The sequence below is a fragment of the Protopterus annectens genome, chromosome 11.part0, assembly GCF_019279795.1.
Source record: "Protopterus annectens isolate FY-2018-M chromosome 11.part0, PAN1.0, whole genome shotgun sequence".
NCBI classification, from domain to species: domain Eukaryota; kingdom Metazoa; phylum Chordata; order Ceratodontiformes; family Protopteridae; genus Protopterus; species Protopterus annectens.
In genome coordinates, this window is record NC_056745.1 from 1208895202 (window position 1) to 1208921087 (window position 25886).

At 41.8% G+C, this 25886-nt stretch overlaps 1 protein-coding gene across 3 annotated transcripts in view; it reads right to left on the minus strand.

Annotated features, from left to right (window-relative positions):
- Positions 1 to 25886, minus strand: part of PPP6R2 (protein phosphatase 6 regulatory subunit 2) — a 4227669-nt gene that overhangs the window by 3060140 nt on the left and 1141643 nt on the right. For all 3 annotated transcript variants that reach the window (XM_044088566.1, XM_044088567.1, XM_044088565.1), the window contains exon 6: positions 23733 to 23798. In XM_044088566.1, the coding sequence (XP_043944501.1) occupies positions 23733 to 23798 (66 nt within the window). The remainder of the gene's footprint in view (positions 1 to 23732; positions 23799 to 25886) is intronic.

Genomic DNA, 25886 nt, shown 5'->3' on the forward strand with positions numbered 1-25886 from the left:
GACTTAGGGATATTGCGTGCTATGTGGGGTGGATGGTAACTAGAAGCATGCAAGATTGAATTGTATTCCGGAAACTTCCTATATATCTCAGTGGATAAGGTATGATCAGGGGCCCTCTGGATTAATACATCCAAGAATGTAATGGTATCCCTATCATAACTAATAGTGAAATGCAGACCCCAAGCATTGTTGTTTAAGTAAGTTACGAATTCCATTAGAGAGCCTTCATCCCCCCTCCATACCAACCAAACATCATCAAGATAACGTCTCCATATATCAATCTCTGACAAAAAAAGTGTTTCTTTCTTTATCATAAATTATGTGATTCTCAACAAAAGCCATAAAGAGATCAGCATATATAGGGGCAAAAGAAGCCCCCATAGCTGTCTCTTTGGTTTGCCAAAAACATTGTTCTTTGTAGTAAAAAACGTTACTCGTAAGAACATATTGTGCTAAATCCACCAAGAAGGTATTGAAGTCGAACTATATAAGTTTGAGACTTCAAGCCAATAAGCTAGTGCATTAAGCCCGTCCTGGTGTGGAATGTTAGTATATAAAGCACTTATGTCCAAAGAACATAGAAACCAACCCGGCTCAAGCTGTGTGTCAGAAACAATCTGTAAGAAGTTTGTTGTATCCTGTAGACGTGATCGAATGTTGGATAACAAGGGCTTGAGATGCTTGGTCAGAAATAATGAAAGGGGTTCTGTAATGTATCCCCTACCGGATACAATTGGCCTGCCTGGTGGATGAGAAAGATCTTTGTGAATTTTTGGCAGAAAGTATATGTATTGGTTAATAGGATCATGAACTAAAAGTTGATTCATGACATCATTAGTAATGATAGCCTCATTCCTTGCCTGTCGCAAGTACCCCTCAATTTGTTTGCTGAACATATTGGTTGGGTCAATAACCATATGCGAGTAATATCTTTGGTCATTAAGTTGTCGCATGGCTTCATTATCATAATCAGCCCAATTTAATACAACCACAGCACCACCTTTGTCAGCAATAACAATTTCCCTGTTATTTTGAAGTTCAAGAATAGCTTTTTTTTCATCAAAAGATAAATTGTTATGTTTTAATGAGATATCAGAACCCAAAAAGTGCAAGTCCTTAAGTACACTATTCTGAAACTGTAATACCATTTGATGCATTGGTGGAGAAAAATTGGATCTGTGATATATAAATCTATCATGATCATAAGTAGAATCAGTATCGCCAAAAAACAACTTTAAGTTCAACAAACGACAAAAATTAACAACATCCTGTGCAAATGATTCCTCTGACACAGTAAAGCCTGGGATGAAAGTGAGGCCTTTATTTAACATTCTCATTTGAGTCTGAGAAAGTTCAAATCCTGATAAATTCAAAACATTATAATATGATGTTGTCATTTCGCCAAAGCAATGTTCAGAAGGCCCTGAATGTTCTCTATTTCTGCGGTGTTTGCATCCACCCCACCTGGTTTTAGGCCTAAAGGGGTTGACCTTGGTATTCTTTTTGGGGTAGGTGACCCTGAAACTGTTGTGGCTTCATTGTCTGTGCATGATGAGGTATCCTCAAAAGAGGATGTAGTCTCAATCTCATGCCTTTTTAAGATTGATCTTGGTCGTTTCCTTTTGTTAGTAGGTTTAAAAGGAATAGGGGAAAACCTAACATGTTTGGAACTATAAGAAAGTGGATTGCCCCTTTTGTAATCTTCCTGGTCCCAAGTAAACTTTTTGTTTTTTCTGGATTTAAGTTCAGTGTCAAGCTTACGTAAATCAGAGGCCACATTATTTAATGATTTCTTAGAAAATGGTTCCTCCTGATAGACCTCCAGTTTGTTGACCAGAATATTGATTTCCTCTAATTCTTTATCAATGGCCCTATTGTGGAACTTAAATAACTCAACAACAAATGCCATGGTTGCTTCTTGTTGTATTTTGTTCCATTGTGAGTTGAGTTCATCATCCGCATTAGTAACATGGGGGATGGTGCGTATACTCAATCCCCTCGGGGTTATTCCTGCAGTCTGGTAAGCTTTGAATAATTTGCTAGGCCAGATGTTAGATCTAAGTGATCTAAGATGCTTATTTAAATTGTCAAAAAGTGATCCACAAATGGATTCTGAACCAACCAAATCGGACCCCCCAGTGTTCCCTTGAGAGGATCCGAGTCCAAAGACCCCAAGGTCCTCTCTGTCAGCAGCCAGCCCCCGAATGAAGCTGGAAAAATCCATATTTCAACAAGGTAATAGTCAATAATCTGAAAAAAGCAAAATTGCTAATAAACCGACAATAATGGCCCAAAAGCAACCACGTCAGTTAACTCAAAAAATAAATTTAAATGTTATATGGACCACAACAGTAAACAATGTCAAAAGACAAACCTGCGTCCAAGTCACCAAATAATGTGGATGTGGAACACTAGAAAAAGTCCTGGTTGGTTTATACAAAGAAGATATATGATTTCCAAATAACATAGACTAACCAACAAACCAGAGGATGGAACACCTCCAAAAATATTTATGAGTGACACTGAGCAAACCAGAAAAGATTGCTCAATATCGGCCAAATCTTGTAAGATGATGCCATGTTAGACTTGGTTGTAAACCATGGAAATAAAGGGACCAAGAAAAAACAAACAAAAAAAAAAACAAAAAAAAAAAATAGAGCTGGACAATGTGCAATGAAATTGTAATATATAACAATTAAGAGATAATATAACAATCTGCTATAGTATCCCAACAGTCAGGGCCTATTAGATTGAGATAAAGACTTTTCAAACTGGATGTGCCAGCCACAGGGAAATGTCACTGTGACCTATGTCCATATAAGCATATAGAAAGAACGATATGTAATCAATGGGGACTAATCATACCCACTAAAAATGGAAAAGATGTAACATATTGTGATATAAATATAAGCCATGTAGCAGGAATCCCAATGCATAGAAATAAATGTGCATATGATTTATACTTGCTTGAGCGAAAATGACAGTGAACATATAAATATAGCATAAATACAATAGTTATTAATGCTATTAATGTTACAAAGTTGTTGGAATAACCATATTGTTCAGTTAGTCAAAAGAACCATATCTGATAGACAAGGTTATTAAATGACAATAATATGAACACTGTGTGTTTTGTTGAGAAAAATAGGCTATCCAATAACCAAAATCAATAGTTATGTTCAAAAGAGCATATATGCAAAAATCATTTCCAATAGCAAGTTTTACATAAGAATAGTATCAATATTCAAGAACATATTAGCATTAGGGTTGTCACCTGCAATCATAATACCATGTATGCACTGAAAAACCCTCATCATGGCAGTCTAATAAAGGCGAAAACATACCAAACAGTGGTTCGATGTTAAAAATAGACTTAGTAACAAATTTGTAAGCCCTTAATACATCCAAATATTGTGAAAAATAGTACTTATATTGTAGACACATATGGCATCGAACATAGAGATCAAAAGAATATATATTTGACCCTAAACCAGTCCAAATCTAGAAAGTCCAAAATGTAGTAAATCCACGCTTACAAAAAAGTAAACGGAACAGGCTGTGTGGACATCAAACACGCTCAATAAGTTCCATGGTGTAAAGAAAGTCCCAACGTCAAAAACATGATGACTATCTGTGAAAAATAGAAAAATGTATGCCGTAATGCACAAGTAGATATTTCCAAGCGTTGAGATTCAAATAATGAAATCCACGTACCACTCTTGTAACCTTCTAGGAACGTTCACAATCCGACCCAGAAAAAACTGATGAAATACAAATAAACAGTCCATATGTAGACCCGCGACTGCAAAGTACTTGATGTTCAAGTAGTAAAATACGCACATCCAGACACACCAGTAGCTTACATTCCCAAAAATAACAAAGTAAAACCAAACTGGTAAATAGACCTGGTCACAGTATCAAAGCAATCCGTATCCAAACCGGCAATTGTAAAGTGCGTGATGTTTAGGTATTAAAGTACGCACATCCAAACACACCAGTAGCTTGCATTCCCAAACATGAGATTAGACCAAAAACGGATTTGTAGACCTAGCCACAATATCTGGAATACGAAACCAAACCTGTAGGTGTCCGAGAATTTTGGTCCCAATGTTGAGTCTTGCACGAACAAGTTTACTTGAAAAATAACAGGCCCAAAAAATAGTAGTATGTGGCAAACGATCAAAAATGCCTGCTGTGAATTGACGTAAGCCCAGCAAGATTTACAAATGGCAAACAAATGTAGGATAAAGCCAACAAGTTTCTGCAACTGTAAAAAATAAAAATACTATGATATAAGCAAAATCCAGACAAAAAGCTGGATAGTATAGACGCTGCACATGAATGTTTTTTTTGTACACTGAAGAAGGCTGTGCTTTGCCAGCCGAAACCGGTTTGTGTTTATTACAATATGCTGTGATTTTGTTCAGCTAATACATTTATTTTATCCAGTCACCGTTTGCTGGCTCTCATTTTTTGGTTCCTGATTGTAGTTGTTTCCTGAGCCTTGCAATTGCTACCGTGCAGGAGGTTTGTTCTTTCATGTTGCACTTCATCTCCACATCCTGCTGGGGCCGGTGACTCTGGGACTGCTGTCAGCATTCATGTGCAGCGTCTATACTATCCAGCTTTTTGTCTGGATTTTGCTTATATCATAATATTTTTATTTTTTACAGTTGCAGAAACTTGTTGGCTTTATCCTACATTTGTTTGCCATTTGTAAATCTTGCTGGGCTTACGTCAATTCACAGCAGGCATTTTTGATCGTTTGCCACATACTACTATTTTTTGGGCCTGTTATTTTTCAAGTAAACTTGTTCGTGCAAGACTCAGCGTTGGGACCAAAATTCTCGGACACCTACAGGTTTGGTTTCGTATTCCAGATATTGTGGCTAGGTCTACAAATCCGTTTTTGGTCTAATCTCATGTTTGGGAATGCAAGCTACTGGTGTGTTTGGATGTGCGTACTTTAATACCTAAACATCACGCACTTTACAATTGCCGGTTTGGATACGGATTGCTTTGATACTGTGACCAGGTCTATTTACCAGTTTGGTTTTACTTTGTTATTTTTGGGAATGTAAGCTACTGGTGTGTCTGGATGTGCGTATTTTACTACTTGAACATCAAGTACTTTGCAGTCGCGGGTCTACATATGGACTGTTTTTATTTGTATTTCATCAGTTTTTTCTAGGTCGGATTGTGAACGTTCCTAGAAGGTTACAAGAGTGGTACGGGGATTTCATTATTTGAATCTCAACGCTTGGAAATATCTACTTGTGCATTACGGCATACATTTTTCTATTTTTCACAGATAGTCATCATGTTTTTGACTTTGGGACTTTCTTTACACCATGGAACTTATTGAGCGTGTTTGATGTCCACACAGCCTGTTCCGTTTACTTTTTTGTAAGCGTGGATTTACTACATTTTGGACTTTCTAGATTTGGACTGGGTTAGGGTCAAATATATATTCTTTTGATCTCTATGTTCGATGCCATATGTGTCTACAATATAAGCACTATTTTTCACAATATTTAGATGTATTAAGGGCTTACAAATTTGTTACTAAGTCTATTTTTAACATCGAACCACTGTTTGGTATGTTTTCGCCTTTATTAGACTGCCATGATGAGGGTTTTTCAGTGCATACATGGTATTATGATTGCAGGTGACAACCCTAATGCTAATATGTTCTTGAATATTGATACTATTCTTATGTAAAACTTGCTACTGGAAATGATTTTTGCATATATGCTCTTTTGAACATAAAGTACAGTTTTGTACCTACCATAAATGTAGATGCTCGAGGATCTACATTGCTGCAGTCATAACCTGTGGGTAGTCCGCTGTCCTCGGTCGGCCCGAATACCAAAGAGCTAGTCTGGCGTCGGTCATTGTCACTTAGAGCTGACGTCAGTACATAGTAGTACTAAAGCGCATGACCGACGCCATATCCTCAGTCTTTCTTGCCCCAGATGTCAGAAGGCCTAGAAATGAAGGCCAGAGCCAAAATAGGAAACACCCATCCACCACCAGTGTGGAAATAAAGAGTATCCCCAAAAAGAAACACAGCAACCCCAAACTATAGAGGGGAAGGAGGGAGGGATAATAGGACTGCAGCAATGTAGATCCTCGAACATCTACATTTATGGTAGGTACAAAACTGTACTATGTTCTTCGTCTCACATTGCTGCAGTCATAACCTGTGGGTAGAATCCCAAAGCAAAGGAAAAGGGAGGCTGGCAAACTAAATGGCATTAGGAGCTGCTAACATGCCCTGTAAAACTGCAGTGGCAAACCCAGCCCTGGACTTGGAATAAAGAGGGAGATGGTAATGCTTAGTAAAAGTGTGTACTGAACCAAGTAGCTGCCTCCAAAATATCCTTAGTAGCTACACCCCTCAAAAAAGCAGTAGATGTGGCAGTAGCCCTAGCAGAATGAGGTCTGATTCCAGCAGGAACATTCTTCCCATGATGAGAATAACAAAAAGCAATACATTGACCAATCCACTTTGAAATAGTCTGCTTAGAAACAGCTTTCCCTTGTGAACCCAAAGCAAAAGAAACAAATAACTGTTGTGACTGTCTAAACTCCTTAGTTTTGCTCAAATAGTAACGTAACTGCCTGTGGGTATCCAAAGAATGCAAGACTTTTTCCCCCTTATTTTGGGGATCAGCATAAAAAGTAGGCAAATGAATAGACTGGTTCAAGGCCACATTAGAAATCACTTTAGGCATAAAAGTAGGGTTAGTACGCAAAGAAACTCTATCCTTATGGAATATCAGAAAGGGTTCAACTGCCATGAGTGCCTGCAATTCAGATACCCTCCTAGCAGAAGTAATGGCCAACAAAAAAGCAGTCTTCCAAGACAAAAACTTCAACTCGGACGTAGCTGCAGGTTCAAAAGGAGGTAAAGTAAGCTTCTCCAACACAAAATTGAGATCCCAGGAAGGAGTAGGAGCTCTACGTGGGGTCTTATATTTTTGCCGCTCTAAGAAATTGCTTGAACAAAGGGTGAGAAAATAAAGGAGGGTCACAATCATAGTGAGCAGAAATGGCTGCAGCATGAACCTTCACAGAAGAGAATGACAAACCCTTGTCCAGTAATTCAGTAAGATACTGTAGTGCAAAACTCAAATTAGGTACTGAAACATCAAAGCCCTTTGCTGTGCTCCAAAGAAAAAATCTCTTCCATTTATCAGCATAAACTTTTCGAGTACTAGGCCGCCTGGCTTCCAAAATGACATTTAAAACCTGTTGAGGAAGCTGAGACCCCACTGGCTCTAATACAGAATACGCCAGGCTGTTAGATGCAGGGACTGCACCCTGACATTGAGAAAATGATTGTTTGACTGGGATAACAAATGAGGAATCTGTGGCAAAAGCCAAGGAGGCTCCTGAATTAAACTCCTCAGCAGAAGATACCAATGCTGACGTGGCCAATCTGGTGCTATTAGAATCATGCAAGGCTTGTCCCGCCTGACTTTCAAGAGTACCTTGGGAAGAAGAGGCAGAGGGGGGTAAGCACAGACGTGAAGGTTGTTCCAACTGAAAGATAGAGCATCCACTTTCCAAGCATTTGGGTGGAATATCTTTGTGCAAAATTTTGGCAGTTGAAAATTCAGTGGGGAAGCGAACAGATCTATGTCTGGAGTTCCCCAAGCCACGGTCAATTGTTTGAATACCTGAGGATCCAGTTTCCACTCGTGGGGATCTACAATTTGCCTGCTCAATACATCTGCAAGGGAGTTCTGTGCTCCTGGCAGAAACCGTGCTTGAAGATTGATTTGCAAACTCAGAGCAGTCTCCCACAAAATCATTGCTTGTCTGCACAGAGGATAGGAATGGGTTCCCCCCTGCTTGTTGATGTACCACATGACTGTTGTGTTGTCTGTCTGAATCAACACCTGTCCCGGCTGAAGTAGGTCCTTGAAGGCCATCAAAGCAAATTGGACTGCTAACATTTCCTTCATGTTGATATGCAAATGTAGTAGTTTGGGAGGCCACATGTCTTGTATCCATTTCCCATTGAAGTGTGCTCCCCAAGCCAAGTCCGAGGCATCCGTCGTTAGGACCTGACTCGCCTCTGGTCGGGCCACAGAGAGTCCCTTGTTTAGGTGACATTCCTGAGCCCACCACAAGAATTCCTTCTGGATGCACGGTATAATCCGAATGACAGTGTCCAAATCGTGGCAGTGTTGAGTCCACACACTTTTGAGATACCATTGTAGCTTCCTCATATGCAGTTTGGCATTGGGAAGTACTAGAATGCAAGATGCCATGAACCCCAAGGCTTGAAGGACTGTCCTTGCAGTCAGCCTGGACATTACTGATAACTGCTGGAAGTATAGATGAAGAGATCTTTGTTTGTCCGGGGTCAGAAATGCCATCTGAGAAGCTGTATTCAGTCTCACACCCAGAAAGCACATGTCCTGAGAGGGCACTAGACTGGACTTTATTTCGTTCACAGAATACCCTAGGCACCTTAAAACTGCCATTACATACTGTAGATGTTGAAGCAACTTGTCTTTGTCTTGAGCAAGAATCAGGCAATCGTCCAGATAAGGATAAATTTGTATTCCTCTCTGTCTGAAGAAAGCAATTACAGGAGCCAGGACTTTTGTGAATACCCTGGGCGCAGTAGATAAACCAAAGGGCAATGCAGAGAACTGATAATGAGAAGTACCAGCCCGAAATCTCAGGAATATCCTGCAGCTGGGCCTGATAGGGATGTGAAGATAGGCCTCTTTGAGATCCAGGGTTACCATCCAATGATCTTTGCCTAGCATAGGCAGAAGTTGTTGCAATGTTAACATCTTGAACTTTGGAATGTCTAGGTAAGTATTGAGAATGGACAAATCCAGAATCGGCCTCCAAGTGCTTCCTTTCTTTGGCACTAGGAATAGACAGGAATAAAATCCTAGGCCTACTTCTGACGGAGGGACCACCTGAATTGCCCCCATCTGCAAAAGCAAAGAAATTTGTTCCTGAGCCTCCAGCCTTTGCTGGGGAGGCACATCCGGCATGCCTTGGAAAGGAGGAAGAGTGTGAAAATAAAACTTGTAACCTCGATTTATTATATCCAACACCCATTTGTCCTGGGTGACCAAATGCCAGTTTTGTTTGAAAAGTCCCAACTTTCCTCCTAGAGGAGCTGCCAGTAAAGAAGGGTCTGGCAGCTGAAGATACAGGTCATTGGGTCTGTTTACGAAAGGGCTGACCCCTACCCTCACCAGAAGACTGTGCAGGAGAACTCCAAGTCCTAGGTCTGAAAGAACCCTGAGCGTGAGCCCTGCTTCTACCACGTCTAGACCTGCCCTTAGACTGATAGTCCGAAGAAGGATAAGACCATCCTCTAGCAGGCCAATTCCTACTAAACTTAGGGGGCTGCACCTGCAGAAAATCCTTGACCGTCTGCATAGACTTAGCCTTATCCTCCATCTTTTTCAAAACTGATTCCACAGGAGGACCAAAAAGTACTTCAGATTGAAGAGGAGCATCCAAAATCCGAGCTTTAACATGCTCTGACAAATTTTGATCTTTAAGCCAGGCATGTCTACGAATAACTGAACCTGTAGCCGCCACCCTGGAAGAAGCCTGAAGAGCATTGAAACCACACTGCAAAGAAAGTTTGCCAACTTGATCTTATGCATGAACCAACTCCTGGAGCTCCTTACACTCTATACACTCAGATAAAGCATCCACCTTAGATTTCAATTGGCCTAACAAAAAATTCTGATACTTCAGCATATGAAATTGGCAATTCAAAGCCCTCATAGCTAACGTAGAGGAGGTGTACACTTTTTTCCCCCACCTATCCAACGCTCTGGAATCTTTATCCAAAGGAACTGGATTCTTAACCACAGAAGCCCTAACACCCTTCGGACCTTAAATAATAGTTTCCGGATCAGCTCTAGGGCTCCTGTACAAATACTTATGAGCTTCTGGAACTCTGTAATACCTGTCTGGCTTAACAGGGGCAGGAGGCAAAGAATCAGGATTAAGGGAAGATTCAGAGAAAACATCCTGAACAACATCTAAGACAGGAGGAATAGCCAAGGGCTTATGCTGAGGCAAAAACAAAAATTCCCTAAGCCTTTTCCGAGAATCTGAAAAATCCTGACCTTCCCACTTGAAATGTTCCCTCATGGAATGTAAGGTCTCAGAAAAAGAAAAATCCTCTGGAGGGGAAGCAGAAGGACAGGAGTCCTCTGCATCCGAATCTGAATAGGAAGGGAAATCCTGAATTTCTTCAGCTGAGGAATCAGAGTAGTCTGAAGAATGATCCATTCCCTCTATATCTGCCTCCAGCCTAGGCCTCTTCTCTGGGGGGGCATAGAACCCCTGATCAAAGTAATCAAGTCCTCTGCCATTTTCAACATATGCTTTTTAGGAACAGGGGCTGGAGAGCTAGAAGTATGACCAGGGCCAACAAGACCAGGTTTGGCCTTAGCATGGCCTTTAGCCACTGAAGAAGAAGGCCTAATAACCTTTTGTAAGGATGGAACCACAGACACCTGAGAAGCACCCTCAGCCTGGCCTACCTCCTGAAAGGCCAACTCCTGCAAAAGTAAAGGTTCCCCCTGGGATTCAGCCGAACCCTCTGCAGGATCTACAGATTCAACCGGAGGCTCTGTAGAACCGGCGTCCACAACGGACGACTCCTCCGGTTTAGACCTCAAAGATTTGTCTTTACGCTTTTTAGCGGTAGCGGGCATCGGAGGATCCGACGGCATGTTATAGTTACACCGCTTACCGAAAACAAGCCTGGCACAATCTAATCTCCGTTTAATGGTGCGCTTATTAAATCTAGCACAAAAGTGACACCCGACTACATCGTGCTCAGGCCCTAAGCAAGGAATACAGAAAGAATGATAATCCCTATGAGGTATCTGTTTCCCACAAGAAATGCAATTATTAACTTTTTCTGACATCCGGATAACTGAGGCAAGAAAAGACAAAAATTTCCCCAACGGGGTACTTAGCCCAACTTGGTCTTCGGTCTGAAACTCGATAAATGAAAATTTCAGAACGCCGAACGGCACTTGCAAACGCTGCTTCTGCTTCGGACCACACAGCAAGAAAGACTGAGGATATGGCGTCGGTCATGCGCTTTAGTACTACTACATACTGAAGTCAGCTCTAAGCGACAATGACCGACGCCAGACTAACTCTTTGGTATTCGGGCCGACCGAGGACAGCGGACTACCCACAGGTTATGACTGCAGCAATGTGAGACGAAGAACATCTATTGATTTTGGTTATTGGATAGCCTGTTTTTCTCAACAAAACACACAGTGTTTATATTATTGTCATTTAATAACCTTGTCTATCAGATATGGTTCTTTTGACTAACTGAACAATATGGTTATTCCAACAACTTTGTAACATTAATAGCATTAATAACTATTGTATTTATGCTATATTTATATGTTCACTGTCATTTTCGCTCAAGCAAGTATAAATCATATGCACATTTATTTCTATGCATTGGGATTCCTGCTACATGGCTTATATTTATATCACAATATGTTACATCTTTTCCATTTTTAGTGGGTATGATTAGTCCCCATTGATTACATACCGTTCTTTCTATATGCTTACATGGACATAGGTCACAGTGACATTTCCCTGTGGCTGGCACATCCAGTTTGAAAAGTCTTTATCTCAATCTAATAGGCCCTGACTGTTGGGATACTATAGCAGATTGTTATATTATCTCTTAATTGTTATATATTACAATTTCATTGCACATTGTCCAGCTCTATTTTTTTTTTTTTTTCTGTTTGTTTTTTCTTGGTCCCTTTATTTCCATGGTTTACAACCAAGTCTAACATGGCATCATCTTACAAGATTTGGCCAATATTGAGCAATCTTTTCTGGTTTGCTCAGTGTCACTCATAAATATTTTTGGAGGTGCTCCATCCTCTGGTTTGTTGGTTAGTCTATGTTATTTGGAAATCATATATCTTCTTTGTATAAACCAACCAGGACTTTTTCTAGTGTTCCACATCCACATTATTTGGTGACTTGGACGCAGGTTTGTCTTTTGACATTGTTTACTGTTATGGTCCATATAACATTTAAATTTATTTTTTGAGTTAACTGACGTGGTTGCTTTTGGGCCATTATTGTCGGTTTATTAGCACTTTTGCTTTTTTTCAGATTATTGACTATTACCTTGTTGAAATATGGATTTTTCCAGCTTCATTCGGGGGCTGGCTGCTGACAGAGAGGACCTTGGGGTCTTTGGACTCGGATCCTCTCAAGGGAACACTGGGGGGTCCGATTTGGTTGGTTCAGAATCCATTTGTGGATCACTTTTTGACAATTTAAATAAGCATCTTAGATCACTTAGATCTAACATCTGGCATAGCAAATTATTCAAAGCTTACCAGACTGCAGGAATAACCCCGAGGGGATTGCGTATACGCACCATCCCCCATGTTACTAATGCGGATGATAAACTCAACTCACAATGGAACAAAATACAACAAGAAGCAACCATGGCATTTGTTGTTGAGTTATTTAAATTCCACAATAGGGCCACTGATAAAGAATTAGAGGAAATCAATATTCTGGTCAACAAACTGGAGGTCTATCAGGAGGAACCATTTTTTAAGAAATCATTAAATAATGTGGCCTCTGATTTACGTAAGCTTGACACTGAACTTAAATCCAGACAAACCAAAAAGTTTACTAGGGACCAGGAAGATTACAAAAGGGGCAATCCATTTTCTTCTAGTTCCAAACATGTTAGGTTTTCCCCTATTCCTTTTAAACCTACTAACAAAAGGAAACAACCAAGATCAATCTTAAAAAGGCATGAGATTGAGACTACATCCTCTTTTGAGGATACCTCATCATGCACAGACAATGAAGCCACAACAGTCTCAGGGTCACCTACCCCAAAAAGAATACCAAGGTCAACCCCTTTAGGCCTAAAACCAGGCGGGGTGGATGCAAACACCGCAGAAATAGAGAACATTCAGGGCCTTCTGAACATTGCTTTGGCGAAATGACAACATCATATTATAATGTTTTGAATTTATCAGGATTTGAACTTTCTCAGACTCAAATGAGAATGTTAAATAAAGGCCTCACTTTCATCCCAGGCTTTACTGTGTCAGAGGAATCATTTGCGCAGGATGTTGTTAATTTTTGTCGTTTGTTGAACTTAAAGTTGTTTTTTGGCGATACTGATTCTACTTATGATCATGATAGATTTATATATCACAGATCCAATTTTTCTCCACCAATGCATCAAATGGTATTACAGTTTCAGAATAGTGTACTTAAGGACTTGCACTTTTTGGGTTCTGATATCTCATTAAAACATAACAATTTATATTTTGATGAAAAACAAGCTATTCTTGAACTTCAAAATAACAGGGAAATTGTTATCATTACAGCTGACAAAGGTGGTGCTGTGGTTGTATTAAATTGGGCTGATTATGATAATGAAGCCATGCGACAACTTAATGACCAAAGATATTACTCGCATATGGTTATTGACCCAACCAATATGTTCAGCAAACAAAGTTCTCATCCACCAGGCAGGCCAACTGTATCCGGTAGGGGATACATTACAGAACCCCTTTCATTATTTCTGACCAAGCATCTCAAGCCCTTGTTATCCAACATTCGATCACGTCTACAGGATACAACAAACTTCTTACAGATTGTTTCTGACACACAGCTTGAGCCGGGTTGGTTTCTATGTTCTTTGGACGTAAGTGCTTTATATACTAACATTCCACACCAGGACGGGCTTAATGCACTAGCTTATTGGCTTGAAGTCTCAAACTTATATAGTTCTGACTTCAATACCTTCTTGGTGGATTTAGCACAATATGTTCTTACGAGTAACGTTTTTTACTACAAAGAACAATGTTTTTGGCAAAGCAAAGGGACAGCTATGGGGGCTTCTTTTGCCCCTATATATGCTGATCTCTTTATGGCTTTTGTTGAGAATCACATAATTTACGATAAAGAAAGAAACACTTTTTTGTCAGAGATTGATATATGGAGACGTTATCTTGATGATGTTTGGTTGGTATGGAGGGGGGATGAAGGCTCTCTAATGGAATTCGTAACTTACTTAAACAACAATGCTTGGGGTCTGCATTTCACTATTAGTTATGATAGGGAGACCATTACATTCTTGGATGTATTAATCCAGAGGGCCCCTGATCATACCTTATCCACTGAGATATATAGGAAGTTTCCGGAATACAATTCAATCTTGCATGCTTCTAGTTACCATCCACCCCACATAGCACGCAATATCCCTAAGTCACAATTTATATGTGCTAAACGTATTTGTTCAGATGAGAATACTTATTTGAAACATAAATCTGACATAATTACCAGATTTAAATCTCGTGGGTATAGAAGTGGTGATGTAACTATGGCTAGCAATAAGGTTAGTTCTATGAAGAGAATGGACTTACTCACATATAAGACACATGCCAATAAATCATGTCAACCTTTAAGATTTACAACCACATTTGCTCGCAATTCCAACCGCCTTATTCAAAGTGTATGAAGGCATTGGAACATCTTACAATGTGATATGGATATCAACAGCATTATTCCTGATAACTGTCTTTTTTCTTATAGGAAAGGGAAGAATCTTAATTCTTTTTTCAACCATTGCAAACATAGGGACAACAATGTGCATGATTTGGTACAAACAACACTGACAGGTGAACCACTACATGGTTGTTTTCCATGTGGACATTGCAATAATTGCAAATATATCAATAAGTCCAAACAATTTTCTAGTCGTAATTGTCCACAAGTTTTTGATTTGAGATTTTTCTCAAATTGTTCTAGTGATTGGATCATCTATTTGGCCTCTTGTAATTGTGGTTCATTTTATGTTGGACAAACGTCCAGACCTCTCAGAATACATATTTCCGAGCACATCAGTAACATTAAACAAAAGAGGATACACAATGCTCTTTATAAACATACATTAGTACATTCAACCTGCAAGTTTAATTTTATTGTCATTGATATGATTCTAGGGAATAGGGCAAATAAATCTGAATGGCATTCCATATTAAATACAAAAGAAAAGAAATGGATTATTAGACTGGGTGGGTTGTTCCCCCCAGGACTTAATGAACACCTTTAGCTCTTAGCCAATAGGATGTCTGTTTTCTGTATATATACAGCGATTGTATTCCATTATTTTTTGTACACTGAAGAAGGCTGTGCTTTGCCAGCCGAAACCGGTTTGTGTTTATTACAATATGCTGTGATTTTGTTCAGCTAATACATTTATTTTATCCAGTCACCGTTTGCTGGCTCTCATTTTTTGGTTTCTTTCAAGCATGTTCCCACGTCTTGGAAGAGCTATCCACCTCCTGCAGCACAAAAGTCTCCTGAGTAATGAGTTTAGGTACTCAGTTTTTCACGTCCCCAAAGTCTGCCCTTACCCATACAAGAAAGATGGAAACTCAGCCTGATGGATGCTGACCAGGCAGTCAGACAAACTCAGAAAGGACAAGCTCTTAACTAAAGAAACATGACATATAAACCACTCCCAGACATCCCTGAAACAGAACGCCCCCAGTGACAATGGGGAAAACAAACCTAGAACACACATTAGCAAAAAGGAACTAAACAGAAGCACAAGTGAGCAATCCCCTTCTGCACCAGATGCTGTCACCAGGGAAAAACTGGTGGAGCACCTCAAACAGCACACATGACTAAGTATCAGTGGAGTACTACTAAATCCATATTCCAACCCCTTAACTGACACCAAACAATTCAAACCAGCGGTGGACAGACAAAACCTCCTACTCTCCTCAGCCTCCATCTACTATAAACAAAGAGCAAAGGACCCGAAGGACAGCAGCTGGTCAAAGGAAGTTCTTGGAAAATCCCTGCTCTGGTGCAGAATGTTGAGCCCTCACAAGGGAAGGAGTGAGGCTACGCTAGAGTCAACCTGCTTAAAAAAAAAACAGTCCTCAACATGGGGCCCAAATGCATTCCACTGAAAGAAAAAACACCATAAAGGACTGTCACTGTGGACCTGAGTGAGGTCTCAATAGAGAGAACTTAAGTCCAAGCAGTCAAGGGCTGAACAAGCCAAAGTCATGCCAATGCAAGGACTTTTATCAATGAAAACAATGATCAAAAATCAATCAGTGTGAATAAACAAACAAAACAAACAGGTTAAAACAGCACTGTCCAAGGCCAAGAATACAGCTTCTATGGGACCTGACAATATCCCTAGCTGTGTTCTACATGAACTACAGGGTGAACTGGCACCTCACCTGTGTGTCCTGTTCAATTACCACCTCACTTTAGGCTTTTTCCCTACCGAATGGCTACAGTCATTCCTCTCCACAAAAGAGGAGTGAGTACAGACCCTGGGAACTCTCGCCCCATTAGCCTGATAAGTCTGATATGCAACGCTATGGAACACATCATCATGGACCTAATAAACAAGGATATAAGGAATCTCCAAACTCTGGATCTCACACAGTTTGGTTTTGTGAAGTGTAGAGCATGCCTGCTCAACCTGTTCGACTTCTCTGAGTCAGTCACCAGAGCTGTGGATGAAGGCAAGGTGGTTCATACAGCCTACCCTGATATGGACAAGGCCTTTGATATAATTCCCTACTCAGGAATCATAGAAAAACTGACTAAGCTAGGCATCAACCCCTATATCACTAGGTGGGTTGCAAACTGGCTCAGAGATAGAACCCACAGTGTGAAAGTAACTGACTTCAAGTCAGACTGCTGACCAGTTACGAGTGGAGTCCTACAGGGTTCGATCCCGGGTCATCTCCTGTTTGATATCTACTTGAAGTCCAGGCCAACACGAAGGGACTCTGGCTGACAATGTTCACAGATGATTGCAAGTTGGGAACTATTATTAATTCCCCAAGTGATGCTGACATCCTACAGAAAGGCCTCACTGAGACCAACGGCTGATGTCAGAAATATGGCCTAAAGCTCAATGCCAAAAAATGTGTTATCATCCCCTTTGGGAAAAACCCAGTTCCCATGAATTACCACATCGATGTTAGTCCACTGAACACAGAAGGCGTCATAAGAAATCTGGGAACACAGGTTGACAGCAACCTCTCTTTTGAACACCACATTCCCACTGTGGTCAGAAAGTCCTTTTATGTGGCACATCTCATTAGTAAGGGTTTTGCATCCAGGAAGAAAGAAGTCATTGTCTTCTTCTACTCTTCCCTCATTAGGCCAGTCATCGAGTACAATGCCCCATTCGGCATGTACCTCACTAGACACCTACAACAACTGGAGAGGCCGCAAAAGTACCTCACTAAGAGGATGGACAGACTAAAAAAACTCCAACTATTCTCTGTCTCATATTGCCCATTTAGAGCCAACCAATCTCTGCTTGACTTACAAAGCCAAGTCTGACCCAGCTCTGTTAGAAATGCTACATCTAAAGAAATCCCAATCCCTCTGCAAGACACGATCCAGAGACCTCAACCTCATTACCACAATCAACAGAACATGCTGGAGGGACAGGTTCATAACCCAGAGACTGCCCATGCTATGGAAAGTACAGTTTTGTACCTACCATAAATGTAGATGTCCGAACTGGATAGCATCTGCAGTCATAACAACTGGGTTGTCCTGTCGTCAGGCAGCCCTTCAGTCGGCCGGATTCCAAAGTCCGGGTCCGGCTTCGGCTGATGTCGCACTTCACCCGACGTCATCTCTGTTGGTCTTCGGGTATAAAGGCATCAGCCCACGCCATTTTCCTCAGTGTTTCTTGCCCCAGATGCCAGTAGCCCTCTTGGAGGCTAAAATTTGGATAGATGCCAATGTTTCCAAAAAGATAGAGGTAAACACAAAAATAAGCATGTATGTACATATATACAAACAAATACACCATAAAAGACTCCCCCCCCCACCAGCTAACTATTAGGAGAGTAAAATACCCTAGGAGTACCACAGAGGGGAAGGAGGGAGGGTAATCCTGACTGCAGATGCTATCCAGTTCGGACATCTACATTTATGGTAGGTACAAAACTGTACTATGTCCTTCATGGATGCATCTGCAGTCATAACAACTGGGTAGAATACCATAGCCAACTAGAGGAGGAGGATAAAACTAGATTATGGTGTGTTTAGGATCCCTTGCAGTACAGCAGTGGCAAACCCTGCTCGGGATCTGGAATATAGAGGTAAGTTATAATGCTTGGCAAATGTATGCACGGAGGTCCAAGTAGCCGCCTCAATAATGTCTTTGGTTGCCACTCCTCGTAAGAAGGCTGTGGTAGTGGCTGTTGCCCTTGTAGAATGAGGTCTTATGTTCTGTGGAATTGGTTTTCCATGGAAGGAGTAACAGAATCGTATGCAATTTCCTATCCATTTGGAGATTGTCTGTTTGGAAATAGCTTTTCCTTCCCTTCCTGTTGCATAGGCTACAAAAAGTTGGTCAGTCTTTCTGCTATTTTTGTTCTGTCCAAGTAGTAGCGTAGCTGTCTATGTACATCCAAGGTATGCAGTATTCTTTCCCTCTGTTTTGTGGGTTGGGAAAGAAGGTAGGTAGGTGGATTGCCTGGTTTAAAGATACTCTGGATACCACCTTAGGCATAAATGTAGGATTAGTCCTCATGGACACTCTATCTTGGTGGAAGATTAGGAAGGGTTGCACTGCCATTAAGGCCTGTAGTTCTGAAACCCTCCTTGCTGAAGTAATTGCCAGTAGGAAAGCAGTTTTCCATGACAGGTGTTGTAGGTCTGCTGTTGCTGCTGGTTCAAAGGGTGATAGTGTCAACTTTTCTAGCACAAAGTTTAAGTCCCAAGCTGGCAAAGGTGGTTTCCTTGGAGGTTTTACATTCTTGATTCCTCTGAGGAACTGCCTGAGCAAAGGGTGCGAAAAAACAGGTGGATCAAAGCTGTATTCTGCTGAAATAGCTGATGCATGTATCTTGATGGAGGAGTAGGACAAGCCTGAATGAAGAAGTTCGGCCAGATACTCTAGAATGTTAGGCACATCTATGTTTGACACATCTTTTCCTCTTTCAGTACTCCAAATGACAAACCTTTTCCATTTTCCAGCATAGTTCCTTCTTGTTGAAGGTCTGCGTGCTTCAAGAATAATGTCTTTAACTCTTTGGGAAAGTTCTGGGTTAGCTGTTGCTATGTGATGTTCCATGCAGTCAGTTGCAACGCGTTTTAGGTTTGGATGTATGATGCTGTAGTTGTTCTGAGTTAGCATCAAAGGCATCAGGGGTATTGGCCACACATTGTTCTTTGACATGCTCCTCAGCAGTGGGTACCAGTGTTGTCTTGGCCAGTTTGGAGCTATCAGGATTATCCTTGGGCGTTCTTCCTTGATTTTTAGTAATACTTTGTGTATCAAGGGAAGAGGTGGGAATGCATATGCTGTCAGGCCTTTCCAGCTGAAGGAGGGCGAATCCACTTTCCATGCCAGTGGGTGTAATGTCCTTGTGCAGAATTTTTTGAGCTGGTGATTGAGAGGTGATGCAAATAGATCTATCTGAGGCATTCCCCATTTCTTTGAGATGGTCTTGAAAATGTCCGGGTGCAGTTTCCATTCGTGGGCATCCGATGTGGTTCTGCTTAATATGTCTGCTAGAATATTTTCTTTTCTCGGTACAAAAATTGCCTGTAACTGGATGTTGTAGCTGAGTGCCAGGTTCCACAGCTCCAAAGTCATTCTGCATAGGGGGTATGAATGAGTGCCTCCTGCTTGTTGATGTACCACATGACTGTGGTGTTGTCTGTCCTTATCATCAACTGGCCCTCTTTGAGAAATGGTCTGAACCTTTGGATTGCCAGTTTTACTGCCAGCATTTCTTTTAGGTTGATGTGCAGGTGAAGTTGATCCTGTGTCCACAATCCTTGCACGCATTTGTCCAGCATGTGGGCCCCCATCCTAGGTCTGAAGCGTCTGTTGTGATGGTCTGGCTTGCTTGACATCTGCGAAAGGGTAGGCCTGGGTTTGTCTGGCATGCCTGAACCCACCATAGGAACTCCTGTTTTAAGCATGGAATTAGTGGGATTTCTGTTTCTAGGCTGTGACTGTGTTGGGACCATAAATTCTTTAGGTACCACTGTAGTTTTCTCATATGTAGTCTGGCAAGTGGGACCAGGATTATGCATGATGCCATGAAGCCCAAGGCCTGCAGTACTTTTCTTGCTGTTAACTTGTTCAGCTTTGTTAGTGCCAAGAAGTAAAGAGGGAGTTCTTTTGTTTTCTGCAGTTAGGAATGCCATTTGTTTTACTGTGTCCAATTCAGCCCAAGAATGTCCTTGTTTGGGATGGTATCAGCCTTGACTTTTGTAGATTGACTGTGTATCCCAGTGCTTGTAGCAAGTAAATGACCCTTTGTAAATCTGTTGTCAGCTTGCTTTTGTTGTCCCCTTGTAGCAGGCAGTCGTCCAGGTATGGGTAAATTTGTATTCCCTGTAGTCTGCAATGGGCAATTACTGATGCCAGGCATTTTGTGAATACTCTGGGCGCAGTAGATAAGCCAAAGGGCAATGCTGAGAATTGATAGTGCTCTGATCCTGCAAGAAATCTGAGGTATCTTCTGCAGATTGGTCGAATGGGGACGTGCAGGTATGCCTCCTTGAGATCTAGAGTTACCAGCCAACACTCCTTGCCCAGCATGGGAAGGAGTTGCTGTAGGGTCAGCATATTGAATTTTGGGACAATGATGTATGTATTTAAGGCGGACAGGTCGAGAATTGGTCTCCAACTTTTTTCCTTTCTTGGAACTAGGAATAGTCTTGAGTAGAACCCCTTTCCTTGCTCTGCAGTTGGCACTTTTTCCACAGCTCTCATGTTTGCTAACTGCATTATCTGTTGTAGAGCCTCTGTTTTTTGATTTGGAGGTAGATTTGGCATTCCTCTTTTGATTGGTAAAGTGTGGAAGTGGAACCGGTATCCTTGATCTATGGTTTGTAAAATCCACTTGTCTTTTGTTATATAGTGCCAGTTTTTTGAAAATAAGGTTAACTTTCCACCTAGAGGAGCTGCTATTTGTTCCCTGGTAGGCGGATTTAGGATTAAGTCACTGTGGTTGTGTTGATGTAGTGGCAGTGGTTGTGTCTGTGCCTCTGTTGTTACCTTGCCACTGTCGTCCTCTGTAGGCACCTCCTCTGGATTGGTTTCTGCCTCTGGAACGTCTGTTTCTGCCCCTTTGTGGTCTTGTGGAGTCAGGAAAGGACCAATTTTTGGCAGGCCAGTTCCTGCTAAACCTTGGGGGTTGAACCTGCAAGAAATCTTTAACCGTTTGAACGGATTTTGCCTTTTCTTCCATTTTCTTCATAACCTGCTGGGCAGGTGTACCAAACAAACTTGTCTTATCCATAGGAGCATCTAGTAACTTTGCTTTAACATGATCCGGTAAAGCTTGCTCCTTTAGCCATGCATGCCTTCTTATCACTGTGCCAGTCATGGCTGATCTAAATGAAGCCTCCAGTGCATCATAGCCACATTTTAAGGAATGGTTACTAACCTGTTGTATGTTATTTACCATTTCTAATACATATTTCTTATCAAGAGATTCATCAGTGGTTAGCTTTTTAGTTAACTGATCAAGCATAAACTCTTGGTATTGTATCATGTGAAACTGACAGTTTAAAGCTCTAGCTGAGAGAGTAGCTGAAGTGTAGACCTTTTGCCCCATCTGTCTAATGACCTTGCTTCCCTTTCAGAAGGAATAGGGTTTTAGCTATGGTCGCGGCTACTGCCTTGGGACCCTGGGATATAGTTTGGGGTCTGCAAGAGGGGCCTTGTAAAGGTGGTGATGAGTGTCTGGCACCCTGTAAAATCTGTCTGGTTTCGGCGGGGCTGGAGGTAAAGAATCTGGAGCGGAGCAGACATCATTGAAAGCATCATCCACCACAGAGAGAACAGGAGGTATAGCTAAGGGCCTGTGTTGAGGAAGGTGCAGAAAAGTCCTAAGTCTTTTTCTGGAGTCTGAAAAATCCTGTTGCTGCCATTGGAACTGCTCTCGCATGGCATGTAAGGTTTCCCCAAAGGAAAATTCTTCTGGTGGGGAAGCAGCTGGAATGGATTCTTCAGCATCAGAGTCTTCAAAATTAGAGAAAGGAGCCTCTGGCTGGTCAGTTATGTCTGATTCATCGGCTGAATCATCAGATGACACTGGCTCAGGGGGCTCTGCCCTAGGTCTCTTCACTGGGGGCTGAGAGGCCCTGTCTGGGTGAGATTGAGATCCTCTAATTAATGAAATTAAATCTTCTGCCAGAGTAAGCATTTGAGAACTAGAGGAGGGCCTGGTTGAAGGGGGTTTAACAGGCACTGTTTTAGTAGTCTTGGCTGCTTTAGCCCTGGCGAAGGCCTTAATGGACATGGCTGCTGGAGGCCTAGCAGCACCACGTGCTGGAGTAGAGACATCCACGGGAATGGTGTCTGATAAGTCAGTGGCAACCACCGTAGTGGGTATAATTTCTGAGGCCGATTCAAGAATGGTAGCAGGGGCCTCAGTTGTAGAGATAGATTCAGCTGTACTTTGATCAGTTTTCTCGGTTTCGGCCGAAACCGAGACACTCGATTTGCTTAACCATGGTTTCAGCGAAACCGCGGACCGCGAGTGTCGGTCTTTATCTTTGCGTTTTGGCAGATTGGGTAGTCGGTGGATCCGACGGCATAATGTACGCAAAATCAGAACCGAAAAACTGTTCAGCAAACTCTGACCGACGCCTAAGCGTTCGTCGGTTGAAAGAAGCACAGGCCGAACTGGCTGCTACGTCGTGGGCTGGGCCTAAACAAGGCAGACAATAAGAGTGGAAATCTTTATGAGGTATTTGTTTCCCACAGGTTAAACAATTATTAACTTTTTCTGACATCGGCTGAGGCAAGAAAGAGTCCCCAACGGGGTACTTAGCTTTAGAAGTCTTCGAAGTAGTATTCGGTAGAAGTAGTCCCTGGATCTGACCGACCGGCACTTGCGAACAGCTTCTGCTTCGGGCGCCACGCGGCAAGAAAGACTGAGGAAAATGGCGTCGGCTGATGCCTTTATACCCGAAGACCAACAGAGATGACGTCGGGTGAAGTGCGACATCAGCCGAAGCCGGACCCGGACTTTGGAATCCGGCCGACTGAAGGGCTGCCTGACGACAGGACAACCCAGTTGTTATGACTGCAGATGCATCCATGAAGGACATCAGACTTTCCATACATGTCAAACAGAGCACCTCACTGGCCCTCTTCAAGAGAAATCTTGATGAGTGGATGGGAAATAGAAAATTAACCACGGGGATCACTCCAGTGGCTCTACTCGACAAAGGCACTGGAAACTAAGGTCAGGTGGCACGATGTCAAGGTAATCCTACGGGCTAGGCTTGTAAAGGCTCCAGTGCCATTAGCCTAGTATACACCTATGAACATATAAAAAAAGAGCAGATGCTGCAAACAAGTTCTCTAATATCTTGAAGCTTGGTGTCACAACTAGCATTGTCAGACATGTATATCCATCACTGAATGCAGAATGTTCTTGAAAAAATATTAAAATACTGCTTGGCTGGGAAGATAAGCCTGAATACATGGCACACCATGGAGTATCCTTTATGTTAGGGAACCCAGATCCCCACTAGTGAAATATTAACTAATGGTCTGTCACAAAAGGAAAAAAAAGAGAGAGCGAGAGAGAGAACACAGCATGAAATTAGGACATACAGAGAACATTCTTATCTTAAAAAAAAAAAAAAAAAAAATTTCAACTTGTACTTACATCCTCGTCCTGGCCCAAGGCAATCAGATCAATTAATCTCTGAATCAACTTCTCTTCATTAAGCCACTGAAAACAAAAAAAAAAATAAGGTAAATAATACACATAGGTATACTGCGGCAAAGCTCTCTGAGAAAAGCAGGATGAAAGTGACAACTCATTCATGTCAGTTTTGTAGATCTTTTGCTGAACTCAGTTATGGTTCAGTTTATTGTAGTCCAGCTCTGGTCACAGACCATGAATAGTCGGAAACATCCAGTCTCTGACCAAAATTATTAAATCTCTGGTTCCAAGTCCAGTCTGGTACTTGCATATTATCGCAAACACATTTTGAATAGGAGAAACAGCTGTTTTCCAAGATGTACAGCTGTTTCTCCTGTTCAAAATCTGATTGCGATAATACGTACTACACTAAAATCTTTTAGTTATGTACTCACCATAACTTTAGATGTTTGGGATCCATCTCGCCTACATTCTGTACTGATGGGCTCGGAGCCGATCCTCGGCTCCGACTCGGCACGCTATGCTATAGAGCGAAGCCTCTTATTGGCGGAGCTATTCTCTATCCCAGGATGCACCACCACTAATCCCCCAGATCTTGTTTGTCCGCATTCATGCACACACACATAACTTGTTTATATAACATTGCCAGATGTTTCAAGATGAAACAATAGAATTCGGACCGTCCGATCTCTTCTGATCTCCAAGGCAGGGGGAAGGAGGGTGGGTTATTGGGAATGTAGGCGAGATGGATCCCAAACATCTAAAGTTATGGTGAGTACATAACTAAAAGATGTTATGTGATCCTATCTCGCCTACATTCTGTACTGATGGGACAGCGTCCCTAGCACCTAAATCCCGGGTGGCTCACTGGAAAACACTCCTAAGCACTGTGGAACCAAATAAAGCTCGCCCCCGAGATGCCACATCCAATTTGTAGTGGGAAATGAAAGTGTGCGGGGAAGACCATGTAGCCGCAGCACAAATGTCAGTAATGGCAAGCTTAGAATGGAATGCTATTGAAGTAGCCATAGCTCTTGTAGAGTGAGCTTTGACAGAGGTCATAAGCTCTTTATTAGAAGAGGAATAAGCTTGACGAATACAATCCCTGATCCATTTGGCAACAGTGACCTTTGTGACGCCTTTGCCCAATTTATTATCCGAAAAGGACACAAACAATTGATCTGTTTTCCTTGTTTGTTTGGTCCTGTCTAAATAAAAACGCAATTGCCTGTGGACATCCAATGTGTGGAATATGTATTCCGCTTTGTTTGAGTACTTTGGAAAGAAAACTAGAAGTTCTAATGACTGTTGCAGGCAAAAACTGGAACAAACTTAAGGGACAAAGGATGGATTAGGCCTGAGGGATACTCTATCTTTGTGAAAAACCAGGTACGGTGGTTTTACAGATAGAGCTTGAAGCTCTGAAACCCTTCTGGCAGAAGTAATCACGACCAGAAAGGCAGTTTTCCAAGATAGAAATTTCAAATCACATGTTGCTGCCGGTTCGAAGGGGGAGGAGGTTAAGGCACGTAATACCACATCGAGATCCCATGGAGGAGCAGGATGAGAAATCGGAGGTCGTAAAAGCGCAGCACTTTCATGAAGGTTTTACACAATCTGTTGCTCATTAAAGGTGGGTTTATAGATTCATGAAAACTGGAAATAGCTGCCAATTGGACCTTGATGGTAGAGACTGAAGAACCTTGATTGAATAGGGAAGTTAGAAATTTCAGGACTTCCGATACAGGAATAGTGATGGGATCCAGACCCCAGAGTTGAGCCCAAATAGCAAATCTCTTCCATTTGCTAGTATACAATTTCTTACTGGCAGACTTGTAGGCCGACGATAAGATATGTATGACTTCCGGGTCTAAGGTATGATTCCTGACTATAGTCGGAAGAGGAGGAGCCAAGCTGTTAACTTCAGAGTGTGAAGGGACTGATGGAGTTGTCCCGACTGATGAATTAATAGGTCTGGGATCTGATCCAGGAACCATGGACCATCCAGTGCATATTTCCGAAGATAGGGGAACCATACCTGACGAGGCCAGTAAGGGGCAACTAAGATCATTTTGCTCCCCAAGTGAGACGCCTTTTGGATCACTCTGGGAAGGGGGGGAAGGCGTATAGCAAGCCGGTGGGCCAAGGATGGGC